Below are 13663 nucleotides of genomic sequence, written 5' to 3'. Positions count from 1 at the left end.
CTTCCTGACATTAGTCCTGAACCTGTCCCCCCTTAGCTTCATTACATGTCCTCTAGTCCGTGTCAAATTGGACAATGTAAATAATCTTCTCTGCTCTATTTTGTCGATTCCTTTCAGTATTTTGAAGGTCTCGATCATATCCCCACGCAGTCTCCTTTTCTCAAGGGAGAACAATCCTAGTGTTATAAGTCTGTCCTCGTAGCTTCTTGGCTGAATCTTCTCTTGTGCTTCCGGTGGATATCTGTAAAGCTGCAGTTTGGTCTTCTCTCCAGTCCTTTGTTTGACACTACCATGTTGACGTTCAAGCACATTGGGATGCAGTGTTTGAGCGTATTCTTATGGCAGCCCTTCAGAGATCCCACCCATGATGGGTACTAGTTTGGTACATCCCATCCATTTCTGTGCTGGTCTGGAGGGACGTTAAAGAAGAAAAAATTAGGTCCTTGCCTGCTAATTTTCTTTTAGTCTCTCCAGACCGGCACAGACCCTGCCCTGTCATTTTTTTTGTTCGGTATTTTTCGTGAACAGTGTGGTTGGTTTTTTTTTTTTGTTTTGTTTTTTTTGCAGGAGTTGGTTGTTTGGTTGGTAGGAGAGTTTAAAAGTGCAGTGGCATGTGTGATCTTTTGTTCCCTTTTTGGGACTGCATCCCTCTCCATGCTTGTAGGGTGAACGGGAGGGTGGGGGTGGGGGGGTGATTTGGAAGAGATGTCTGGGGTTTATGGGTGGGTATAAATGACACATGATTTTTGTACTGTTCTAGCGGATATCCCGCCTCTGTTTGCTGTCTTTTGTATACAACTTTTTTCCTTTGGTTCCGCCTGTTTTCTGTCAATAAAAATTGTTTACAATCTAAAAGAGCAGTGGCATTTGGTTTGGCTAGTTTAGCTGGTGAACTTTAGGGCGTTTCTGAAAGGTTTTTGTTCTAATAAGTATCCAAAAGGGTTTTCCTTTGCATTCTCCATGTAAGTGGGAAGTTGGGATGTTGTTGTCTTCTGCCTAGTGGTTTTCTGCTTGGCTATTCGTTAAGACTGATTGATTGTAATAGGGACTGCACAGCCCACTTGTACTGCTGGCAGAGGAGCGTAAACCTATCTGTTTCTGTGAAGGTCTGGAGGGACTAAAAAAGAAAATTAGATAAGGACCTAATTTCTCCTTCCCAATGTTTGGCATGTGAAGCAACTTTAATCTGAAAACACCTGTTTGCAAGTAGGTATGATTCTCTTTCAACACAGAGGCAGACTGAGGCCCCACTTTTCTTTTAATATTCAAAACAGCAATGCTTCTCTAATATGTAAGTGATATGTTAACAGCCTGGATACATCAAATCTATACTGATATCACCCTAATGGTGTGTCCAGGAGCTAGAGCTGTGCTATTTCCCAGAAGCTTTACTTAAGCCAATATAGGTTAGCTGGGTTGTGGGTGGGTACTAAACGGGATTCTTCCCATTCATTTCAGTAGAGCTGTGAGTAGGATTAGTCTGCTTCATGGTAGTCACATGCATACAGCTGTTTGTAGGAGGGTGTGGACCTCCCGTTTGCCAAGACCTTTCCAGGATTTGGGCTCATTTAAAGAAATAATGCATCTGAAGCCCAGTGGTAGGGAAAGGATGTCTGTTTCTGGCACAGGCAGACTTGATTAGCAGAGGGAGGTGCTGATGGCTTTTGTACCGTTCTGTAGTTGGTGACAAGCAAATGTGTGGGATCATAGTTTTTCAGGGCAGAGTTTTGAGGAAGCAGTAATCAAACCTCCCCCCCCCTACGCTAAACTCATAACATAATTTTTCTGCTTTTAGGTTAATAAAGAAACTGAATCGGCAGAGAGTCCTCCAGGTTTCCTGTGGTAGTTGGCACTCTTTGGCTCTTTCAAAGGGTATGGTAATGTGTTAAGTATAAGCTGTGTAATTATTGATGGGACCTATTTATTTACAGTACTTATAACCCACACTATCCAAAGATCTTGGCGGGTTAACAAGATATACATAAATCAAAATGATAAAAAAAAATAAATGAATTCATAAAGAACAGACCATTAAAAAATATATGAAAAAAAAGAAATATCAATTGTAAAATCTGTACAACATTAAAAAAAACATACCATAAAGTCAAAACTGGGAGGTGGGGGTGGATCAGAGTTGGTCCTAAGTAAGTAAGTAGGCTATCACAAAATGTTATGGATATCTAGAAAGTAGAATATTTAACTATAAATTTGAGGGAGTGGAAATAATTTTCAGAAGCCTTCTGGAGAAACATTCTTGAAGAGCAGGATCTGGGCCTATAGGCATGCTTTTTTAGAGAGTACATCCAAAATACTGGTAATTTTTCCTAGGAACTTCAGGGAAGTGTTGGAAAGAATACACCAAGAAAGGTACTTACTGGCATATGTGGTGGATCTGTCATAAGGTGACAAGGTTCTTGGCTTAAATGTGGGGAGGGGGTAAGATGACTAAAATCACCAGAAATAAAAAATACAAATGAGATTTTAATGAATTCTGCTAAAACAATTTGTAATGTAACAGTCCAAACTTCAACCTTGTGTGAAAAAAATAAGTTACAGAAGTAAAACATAATTTTTGCAGTCTGCTTATGGGCTCATGACTCAAAATCAGCCATCCTCAACATTTTGGAGGCATTAATTACCTTTTCCCACAGACTATCACACATTGCTAGATCTGAAATTTTATTTTGGGCTTGGTGCTCAGTTTGTTGTAGGGTGAGGAGAGACTACTATATTTTCTGATTACCTTCCCTCAATACTCATTGGAATGCTTTTTGTATTTCATTATAATGGACATGTTAGCGTTTAGCATGCGCTAAAATAGCTAACACGCCATAGTAAAAGGACCCCATATTTTGCTTATACAGTGGTGCCTCGCATAAAGAACGCCTCGCACAGCGAACGCTGCACACAACGAACTTCATGTCATGATTCATACAATGAACTTCGTTTCACACAACGAAGTCGCCCGAGCTTCCACGATCGCTGCCGATGTATTGCATCCTTCCGCGCAGGCACTGCAGGCAGTCGTTAGTCACTGCGCTTAACGCGTTTCACATAACGAACTTTTCGCATAACAAACTTGCTCCTGGAACGAATTAAGTTCGTTGTGTGAGGCACCACTGTACTCGTATCTTATCCAAAGAAAATGATTCTGCCCTTTAAGTGTGTCAAAGATGTATTATTACTTCTACTTTCTTCACCTTATATTCCTTGCTGATTTCCTATTTATTTGTAATCATTTCCTTTAAAAGTGGATTCACAAGCAATCACAATACTTTTCTCCTTTCAGATAGTCACTCCATATTACAGTACTAATGTGGCCCAATCTGATTTTCTGCTGGTCAACAGTTTGGCACATCTTGGTGTTTCCAGTTTGCAGTTACTTTGCATCAAGCTGTTGTAATTCCCCACAGAAAAGGGAACTAATTTTATGAGAGAGAAACCCAGATCTTTAAGTCCTGCCAGATGGGTGTCAAAATATTTTCATCTTCACTTCAGTGGTTATGTTCTTGGAATGTGTTAGTTGGCCTTCTGACCACTTAGTTATTAACGTAGCGTCCAGGTTCTGAAAATTCTTACCCACAGGGTGACACCTTTCTATTGGGGGGAAATTTTTCCAAATGGGTTAGTTTTTGTTCAGACCATAACGGTAACGAACCTCACTCCTAAACCAGGATTACATGAATTATGATTTCAATATCTCAGGTTTACTGCTAACATTCACTGTAGTAGTTGTGCTAAAGAACTTCTTTCTGGAGTTATGTATAGGCAACTTGTCCAGGTTATGGTATCTTATCTTATCCCACAAAATCCTCACTAATTGTTACTACAGAGAAGTACAGTGTAAAGTCATGATAGTCTTGTGGTTTTAACATAGCCTACATAGGTAGTAAATTATAAGCAGCATTTTCTTTTTTATAAGGATAGTATGTAGTGTAGGATAAAGGTCCAATTAGTTCTTTGATGATAAAGGAGAAATTAGGTTCTTACCTGATAATTTTCTCTCTTTTAAACCTTCCAGACTGGTACAGCTTCAGCTTACTGATGGGTATATATCTCATCATGACCAGCAGGTGGAGACTGAGACAAAACTTTGGAATAGCATATAATAGCTGACCCTCTCTATATTCCTTCAGTCTGCCAAATAGCCAAGCAGAACTAAAACGTATAAACGGAGAACAAGATCTGAACAGAAGTAACAACTAATAAATAGGAATGCAAAGAAGAGACCCCCCCGGCAGCCAAATGTTACCACAGCTTGCCAGCTACACCAGCCGAGCCACAGCCGCTGTTCTTTAATCTCCCCGGCCCTAGAAAAATACTAGAACCCATAGAAAAAGCAAAATATGCATGTGCAGGAACATGGCAACAGACGGTGGGGTGCTATACCGGTCTGGAAGGTTTAAAAGAAAGAAAAATAGCAGGTAAGAACCTAATTTCTCCTTCTTTATCAACCTTGCCAGACCGATACAGCTTCATGAGTGGTACCCCCAAAGAGCCGACACAGAACATGCTCACCAAATACCATGTCCCGATGTGCATGAACGTCCACACGGTAGTGTCTGACAAAGGAACACAGAATCCCAAACTGCAGCCTTGTAAATATTCCCTGGAGGCACTAAAGAAGACTCAGCCCAAGAAGCTGCTTGACCCTGAGAGAAATGAGCCTTGAGAAATTCCGGAACATGCTTTTTATGAAGAAGATAAGCGGAAGAAACAGTCTCCTTGATGCAGCGTGCAATGGTAGCCTTGGAAGCGCCATCCCCCTTACAAGGACCCGCTAGAAGGATAAAGAGATGATCTGATTCCTGATCTCCCGGGGCCCCCGCACAAAAGAGCGAAGGACCCGACTGACATCCAACTTGCGCAACTCTTTTTGCTCAGAAGATCTCTCCCGACTACCCAATACCGGGAGGACCACTGACTGATTGACGGGAAAAGGAGAAACTACCTGTGGCAGAAAAGAAGGAACAGGCCGCAACACTTTCTCCATAGAAAATTCCAGGAACGGAGCCCTGCAAGAGAGAACCTGCAACACAAACACTAGCAGATGTAATTAAAGATCGCTTTAAGAGTAAGGTCCTTCAATTTGCAGGTCCCCAAAGGCTCGAAGGGTGGGCGCACCAGCACAGACAAGACCAGATTAAGATCCTAAGGTGGAACAGACAGTCTAACAGGAGGCCTGAGCAACTTGGCTGCCAGCAAGAAGCGAACGACATTGGGAATGGCAGGCAGGTGCTGACCTCGTAACAACCAACAAAAGGCCGACAAGGCCGCAAACTGAACCTGGAGAAAAGACCAAGCCAGGCCCCAGTCCAGGCCATCCTGCATGATCTTTAAGATGTGAGGCAGAGAAGCCACTCCATGTGCAGCACACCACTCCTCAAAGATAAGCCAAACCCGCACAGAAATGACTTCATGTGAATACCCCTTCTTACCTCGACACTCCCGTTTAAGAGCCAAGCCGTAAGACAAAAGGGACCCGGATCGAACATTGGAATGAGACCCTGAATCAGAAGTTTGGGTGAGAGCGGCAGAGACAGAGGATCTGCCACTAGATGCCTGGGCCAATCCAGGGCCACCAGAATCACAAGGCCTGGATGATGAACAATACGGAGGAGAACTCTGCCCACTAATGGACACAGAGGGAACACATACAACAGACCATCCATTGGCCATGGTTGGACTAGAGCATGGAGACCCTTGGCCAGACTTTCTCTGCAAAGACTGAAGAAGCGGGGTGTTTTGGCATTGACACTTGTGGCCATCAGGTCCATAAGGGGCTGACTCTAAGCTTGCACTATCAACTGAAAAGCCACATGACTTAGGCACCACTCTCTTTGATCTAGCACATGATGACTTAGAAAGTCTGCCTGAATATTCTCTCTCCTGCTATATGGGAAGCCGAGATGTCCAGAAAATGAGACTCTGGTGGTGCAAGAGGCGGCTCTGCTCATGGTCTGAGCAGAGTGCTTTTGGTGCGCCCCTGATGATCCACATTAGAGAATGACACGGTGACAAAATTAATCACCGTTCCCGTCCCCAAGGATAACCGCGGGAAACCATCGTCATATTATCCTTCAAGGAGAGAGGGAAGAATCAGAGTATGAATGGCCACAACCACTGATCCTCAAGCTTTGCGTTGAAGAATGCTGGTGTAGAAGGACTGAGGTTGAAATAGATACTAAAAAATGACATGGGATTATTTCCCGCGGTTATCCGCGGGCACGGGAACGGTGATGAATTTTGTCACCGTGTCATTCTCTAATCCACATAGGCCACTACTGTGGCATTGTCTGAAAGGACTCTGACTTACTCGCCCGTCAAGCAGGATCGGAAGACAAACAGTGCCAGCCAGATGGCTCTGGTCCCCCAGAACATTGATTGACCAGGATGCTTCCTGCGTGGACCAAGTTCTCTGAACTGAGTTCCCCAACCGAGGAGACTGCCATCCGTGACAAGCACAGTCCACTGTGGCTGAGCCAGACTCGCCCCATGAAGTAGATGGGGAACTGAAGCCACCAACAAAGACAGCAGCGAGCCACACCCCTCGAAGGAACAGGAAGATCCAGACTGCGCCTCTGAGGCAACCACCTCCGAAGAAGAGCATACTGAAGAGGACGCATATGAGCACGAGCCCACCTCACTATGTCTAGGGAAGCTGCCATCAACTCCAAGACTTGGAGGAAATCCTGTGCCCGAGGACACTGGGATGCCAAAAATATGTGCAATTGTGACTGCAACATGCTCACCTGGGCCTCTGAAAGGAAGACCTTCCCCAAGGAGGTGTGGAACAGGACCCTAAGGTACTCCAGGTGCTAAGAAGGGTCCAACTGACTCTTGAAAGGTTGACAACCTAGCCCAGCGACTGCAGAAACGCCATGACCCGAATGCTCTCCTGGAACAACTTTGCCCGAATCAACCAGTCCAGGTAGGGATGCAGTAGAATGCCTTCTTTTTTTTTTTTTTTTTTTCTTTTTTAAATTATTTTCAAATTACAAATCAAGTATACACTTGTACAGAAAGTTGTTAGACAAGACATTAATATTTCAAAATAGAAGACTTTACACCTTGATATCTTAGAACAGAAGAATACATTTTTTAGTTAACAAGACTCAAGTCCTCCATTTTTGGATTCAAGATTTCAAACAAACAAGAAATTAGGAAATATATCTATCTTAGAATATGCTATACATAATGCTGAAGTAGGAGTAACTTATTAATTTATAGAGCACTTGATTTTTCTACATCCATTCGAGATAAAACCAAGAAAGCCTCCATGCTCTCCATAGCCATGTTGACTGCCTCAGGAGAAAGGACCTCCCCCAGCTCCGGGATTGGTGCTGCATGCCGGTGCCAGTTCGGGGTAAGGGTTTGGGCAGGGGGCGGGGGGACTATGCATATTCTCGGGGGTGGGGGGTCTTTTTGGGATGTAGTGGAGTAGAAGCGAGCAGTGCCGGTGGCCTCCGGGGTTGGAGGAATCAATCGAGCAAGTTTCCCTTACTTCCTATAGGTAAACTCATTTTGATATACGAGCACTTTGGTTTACGAACATGCTTCTGGAACGAATTATGCTTGCAAACCAAGGTTCCACTGTAATTGATTTGAATTTTATTCATTTCAGAGAAAGAAAAGATAAGATCATATTGTCAAGTTTCTATGTGCTATAGATCTGCCTAATAGTTCAGTGAATCTGGAGAAGTTATCTGGAACATTACCATGTAGGGATTTAAATGTTAAACAGGATATTTTAAATTTGATTCATTTTTTTACTGGTTGCCAATGTAGCTCCATTAGCAGTGAAGTTACATGGTGCACTTAGAAATTCTTTTTCATCAAGCCTGTGTCGCCCGAAATGATGGGAAATATTATTTTAATCTTTCTGCCATACTGCATTTCTTGATACTTGATCTTCTGTCTCTCCACACAATTCACCAGATATTCATTTAGGATAGATATCTGTATAAGAACATAAGAATTGCCATACTGGGACAGACTGAAGGTCCATCAAATACACTTTCCTGATTCCAAGGTGTGTGTTTGCTACTGTATAATTTTTCAACTCTATTTGATTTAAGGCCCTCTTTAACATATTATGCTATAACTCCACCAATTTGATCCATCCTATCACTGTAATATAACTTGTATCCAGGTATCACAGTGCCCCATTGGTTATCTTCTGGAGGATTCAAGATGGCAACTTAAAGTGAGGATGTACCTGTTTGAAACTCCTGTCCTCCAACGCTGTTGAACCTTCAGCTGAGATTCTCTGCCCATTTCGATGGGTAAGAGAAGGGGTAAAGTTCGGGAGAATCTTTCAGCTCCAACATCTACCCAGTGTTGTGGCAGGCAACGTTGGAAAAATTCAGCCTCCTACAGGCTCAAATTCTTCTCTACTAGCTGTGCCCAGTGTGGGAGTGTCGAGCAGCAGTTTGGAAGGGCCGTCATTGAGCCTTGTAGAATGGATGGTGCCTCTGCAATCTGGAAGGAGTCATGAGGCAGTTCAGATTACAGCGGTATCCCAAGACATAGTAGCGACAGCTGGATATTCTGGGGAACAGCCTGTAACCATGATGGTTCCTACAATAATGGAAGATCCTTTACTCATAGACTCTTGACAAAGGATCCTGGAAGCAGCTTGTGGTAATCTTGCTAGAGTGGCAAATCAAACTGCTTTTGTTTCTGCTATTTGGGTAATTGAAAAACCTACGGTTGTGATGTTGGAGTCACTTTGGGATGCAATACAAGGCATGCATTCTTCTGTGCTAGCTTTTAACTAGAGAAAATTCTAATTGAAGTTAAAAGTTCAGACTTTGGAAAGTTTGTGAACAAGTCTCTGAAGGATAAAAACTAAACACATCGACATTTGGAACACCTGGAGAACAAGATAAGGAGACATAATTTGACACTACTGCACTTTCTTAAATCTTCTCTTGTTTCTCCTATACCAGAGTGCAATATATTTTGGTCTTGAGTTAATGAGGGCATTGTGCAACAAGCCACATGAGATGTCTTTTTTGGAATCTTCCTTAGAGGTTTACACACACAGCGACAATGCTGGTCTCCTTTGCTTTTGAGATGACCGCTATGTTGAGACTTCCCTTTAGATACCTAGATGAATTGGTTTTGGGATCTAAAATAAGAGTTTTTCTGAACCTGGAGAGAGCGAGACTTAGGCTTAGTGTAGGGCTTTAAAGGCTCTCTGGGACAGGGTACAAGCATTGAGTTCAAATTTTTTCTTTTACGATTTCCCTGTATTTGACTTCCTATGAAAATAAACAATTTCAGTTTTTTGAACCCAAGCAACTCATATGTTCACTGTTTAGACTAGGTTGTGGAGGAGATTTGAGTGATTAGTAAGCCCTTGTTTAGATTTTATTTGGGGGGGGGGGTCCTTTTTCTTTGTGTCTTGGATCCAATTTCAATTGTGGATGAATATTGATATATTTTTCAATTATGGATTTTGTAGCTTTTTTCCTTCATTTTCCCTGATATTCCATATAGATGATGGTATTGTAATTAAGTAAAACTTTTATAAGTAAAACAATTAAACTCCCCCCCCCCCAAAAAAACTTCACTTCTACCAGGTCTCAGAGATATCTATTATATCTAACTCTCCCATCTTGTGTCTTTAGGTTTCTGGCATCTTGCATATAGACATTTCAAACAATGTTTGCCATTCCCATTTACAACTTGCTTACCAGTTGACATGAATAATTTGCAATCTTTAAAATCTGTCTGCTCTACTATGGTGTCTATTGCCACCTCGCTACTGGGATGCCCTATCTTCCCTGTTTTGATAATTATCTTTTAAAGATACCTTGTTCCAAACCATGCTCTTTTGAGGGACTGTCAGCCTTCTCCTAGTTTCTAGTTTAAATGTTGATGACCGCAACCTAATTCTACCCTGGAAAGTGGAACCCATATTTGCGGAATAGGCTCCCTCTTCCCCAGAATATTGCTGTTCTGGTGGTTTGTTTGGGTTTTTTTTTTCTCTTGCCCAAATTTCCAGCTTTCTATCATGGGATTCTAACTAGAGAATAACACAGGGATAGATTTTTCCCCATCCCCACAAGTTTTTCTGTCCCTGTCCCATTCCTGCAAATTCCGTCCTCATCTGCACAAGCCTCAAACGCTTTAAAAATCATAAGTGTTTGAGATTTATGCAGTTAAGGCAGCGCTTATAGAAATTGGTCAGGGACAGTGACGGTGACAAAACTCATGGGATGGGAAAATTGAGTTCCTGCGGGGATGGGGACAAATTTGTCCCCGTGTCATTCTCTAATCCTAACCTCTTTGTTTCCCACTATTCTTTATAGGATCACAAAATTTTGGTTGGTGTTCAGAGTACAATCTCGCCTTCTGGGTACTGTTTCCCACTCTCCCTCCACCCCTCCTTTCCCCTCAAGACTGTCATTGGAATGCTTTTCATATATCATTTCAATATTATGTTTTGGATTGGAGGAGTCGCCTAGTGGTTGTGCAGTGACCTGAGGACCTGTGTTCAATTCCCAATTCAGCTCTTTGTGACTCTGGGCAAGTCACTTAACACTCTATTGCCCCAGCTACAAAATAAGTACCCATATGATATGTAAACTACTTTGATTGTAAAGCACAGAAAAGCAGTATACTGGGTTTTATTCCCTTCATTTCTGAACTGAAGAAGGTTCTACCTTCAGAAGCTTGTCAAAAAAATATATTGGGTAAATAAGTGGATATATTTTCTTTAGCTCTGTTCTCAGAGGGGTAAGGGGTGGAGAGTTTGAGGGGAGATGTTGGCTAAATATATTAAGGCTAGTAGGAGGACTGATTCAGGGCCCAAGTTAAATAAAGTTGGATAAGAGGGTGGACAGCATAGAGGATAGGGAAAGTTGTCATTTTATTAGTTGAACGGGCATCAAGGGCACAATTTGGAGTATGCGTTCTTGAATTCAGGTTGCAATGTTTTTATAATAGGCTAATAAAGATGAAAAAAGGATGCTAGGAATATCAAATATTACTTATTTATAGGGCTTTATTAACTGCCTTTTCATGACGAGATTAAAGCGGCCTACAATACTTAGATAGAAATCGGGTACTCTCAGTATTTCCCCTATCTGTCCTGGCAGGCTCACAATCTAACTGTAGTACCTGGGGCAATGGTGAATTAAGAGACTTGTCCAGAGTCACAAGGAGCGGGCTGGGATCAAACTCGCAACCTCAGGATGCTGAGGCAGCAGCTTTAACCACTTCTCCCCACCCACCCCTATATGCTTTCAGAAGAGAATACCAGTTATCTGTGTTGCCTGGATCTAACTGCCATAAGTTCATTTTCTTTCTAGTCTTGTGTTGCTGATAAAAACCAGTTTATATAAAATCATCCAGGTATCGCTTTTCTGCCAAATATGTGGTGTTAGTCTCCTGAATCACACTAGCCTTTGTATTTGAACTGAAAAAGCATGTCTTGAGGTTTAGCCGAGCTAGTGATTGCCTCACTCATATTCTAATGCCCCTTCTGGTTGTCCAGTGTTGACATCCTCTTGTTTTCCACAGATGGGCAGCTGTTCTCCTGGGGTCAGAACAAGCATGGACAGCTGGGCCTGGGTAAAGGATTCGGCTCCCAGGCCAGCCCACAGCATGTGACATCCCTGGAGGGGATCCCCCTGGCTCAGGTTGCTGCAGGAGGGGCACACAGCTTTGCTCTGTCTCTGTCAGGAGCCGTGTTTGGATGGGGCCAGAATAACGCAGGCCAGCTGGGACTTGGCGATGAAGAAGGTATGGAAATATATTTTCACGAGGAAGACTAGCAAGCAGGTATTGTTTCTCCAAGTAGCATTTTTACACCCTGCTGAATGACATGAGCAGGGATAAAATGGGTATCTACAAGGTTTGTAAATCGAGGCATAAAATGTTGAATGTGTATTCTGTATCTGTATATATGCTTTTGAGAAACCATGGGGATTGAGGATTATGTTCATTTCAAAATATATATTTGTATACAGTATGCATGTATTATATAGACAGTTCTGCATTATTTGATGAACTTGCTGCACTTCTTTGAGGGAGAAAACAGGCAGATAGATAAGAGCGACCCAGTCGACATTGTATATCTGGATTTTCAGAAGGCATTTGACAAAGTTCCGCATGAATGACTACTTCGGAAAATTACGAGCCATGGAATCGAGGGTGAAATACTCACGTGGATTAAAAACTGGCTGGAGCATAGGAAACGGAGAGTAGGGGTAAATGGACAATACTCGGATTGGAAGAGCATCACCAGTAGGGTGCCGCAGGGCTCGGTGCTTGGACCCGTGCTCTTCAACATCTTTATAAACGATCTGGACATTGGTACGATGAGTGAGGTGATTAAATTTGCGGACGATACAAAGTTATTTAGAGTAATGAAGATGCAGGGGGATTGCGAAGATCTGCACCGTGACATAATCAAGCTCGAGGAATGGGCATCGACATGGCAGATGAGGTTCAACGTGGATAAGTGTAAAGTGATGCATGTAGGTAACAAATCTCATGCACGAATACAGGATGTCCGGGGCAGTACTTGGAGAGACCTCCCAGGAACAAGACTTGGGAGTTCTGATCGACATCCACGGAATGTGCGACGGTGGTGAAAAGGGCGAATAGAATGCTAGGAATGATAAAGAAGGGGATCACAAACAGATCGGAGAAGGTTATCATGCCGTTGTACCGGGCTAAGGTGCGCCCTCACCTAGAGTACTGCGTCCAGCACTGGTCGCTGTACTTGAAGAAGGACACGGTACTACTTGAAAGGGTCCAGAGAAGAGCGACTAAGATGGTTAAGGGACTGGAGGAGTTGCCGTACAGCGAAAGATTAGAGAAACTGGGCCTCTTCTCCCTCGAATAGAGGAGATTGAGAGGGGACATGATCGAAACAACATTTAAGGTACTGAAGGGAATAGACTTGGTAGATAAGGACAGGTTGTTCACCCTCTCCAAGGTAAGGAGAACGAGATGGCACTCTCTAAAATAGAAAGGGGATAGATTCTGTATGAACATAAGGAAGTTCTTCTTCACACAGGGAGTGGTAGAAAACTGGAACGCTCTTCCGGAGTCTGTCATAGGGGAGAACACCCTCCAGGGATTCAAGACAAAGTTAGACAAGTTCTTGCTGAACTGGAACGTACACAGGTAGGGCTAGTCTCAGTTAAGGCGCTAGTCTTTGACCAGAGGGCCGCCATGTGAGCAAACTGCTGGGCACGATGGACCCTGGGTCTGACCCAGCAGCGGCAATTCTTATGTTCTTATTATTGTTCTGTAACATGATCAAATTACCCCATTCACAGAGGGAGACTTTTTTTTTTTTTTTTTGGTCAGTCTTGCTTTTGATCTTGTGTCGGTTTTGTAGTCCTGATTTTACCCATTAAAATCAGTGCTGCAGATCCCATCATAATAAATTATTATTATTGATTAAGTGTATGAATGGGCTGGGCATCAATGGGAACGTCACTAACTTGGAACATGAGGACGTTACTGGCCAGACTTTACAGTAGATATCTTGCAAACAACGGGATGGTTGGATAGGTTGGAGTGAGCTTAGATGTTAACTTCAGCAGTTGGAACCTTGGACAATATCAGGTGGACTTAAAACTTCTCTTCTTTGATATTTCTGGGCCATAGACTAATTATGTATTTTTAATGAGAAGAA

General features: G+C 42.7%; 1 protein-coding gene across 11 annotated transcripts in view; it reads left to right on the top strand.

Annotated features, from left to right (window-relative positions):
- The window catches only part of HERC3 (HECT and RLD domain containing E3 ubiquitin protein ligase 3), a 134168-nt gene that overhangs the window by 35817 nt on the left and 84688 nt on the right, over nucleotides 1–13663 (top strand). For all 11 annotated transcript variants that reach the window (XM_033959192.1, XM_033959183.1, XM_033959200.1 and 8 more), the window contains exons 4-5: nucleotides 1796–1872; nucleotides 11533–11754. In XM_033959192.1, coding sequence (XP_033815083.1) covers nucleotides 1796–1872; nucleotides 11533–11754 — 299 coding nt within the window. The remainder of the gene's footprint in view (nucleotides 1–1795; nucleotides 1873–11532; nucleotides 11755–13663) is intronic.

The sequence above is a fragment of the Geotrypetes seraphini genome, chromosome 1 (genome assembly GCF_902459505.1).
Source record: "Geotrypetes seraphini chromosome 1, aGeoSer1.1, whole genome shotgun sequence".
Classification (NCBI taxonomy): Eukaryota; Metazoa; Chordata; class Amphibia; order Gymnophiona; family Dermophiidae; genus Geotrypetes; species Geotrypetes seraphini.
Note: the sequence above shows the minus strand (reverse complement) of the source record. Positions and strands in the feature narration are given on the sequence as shown.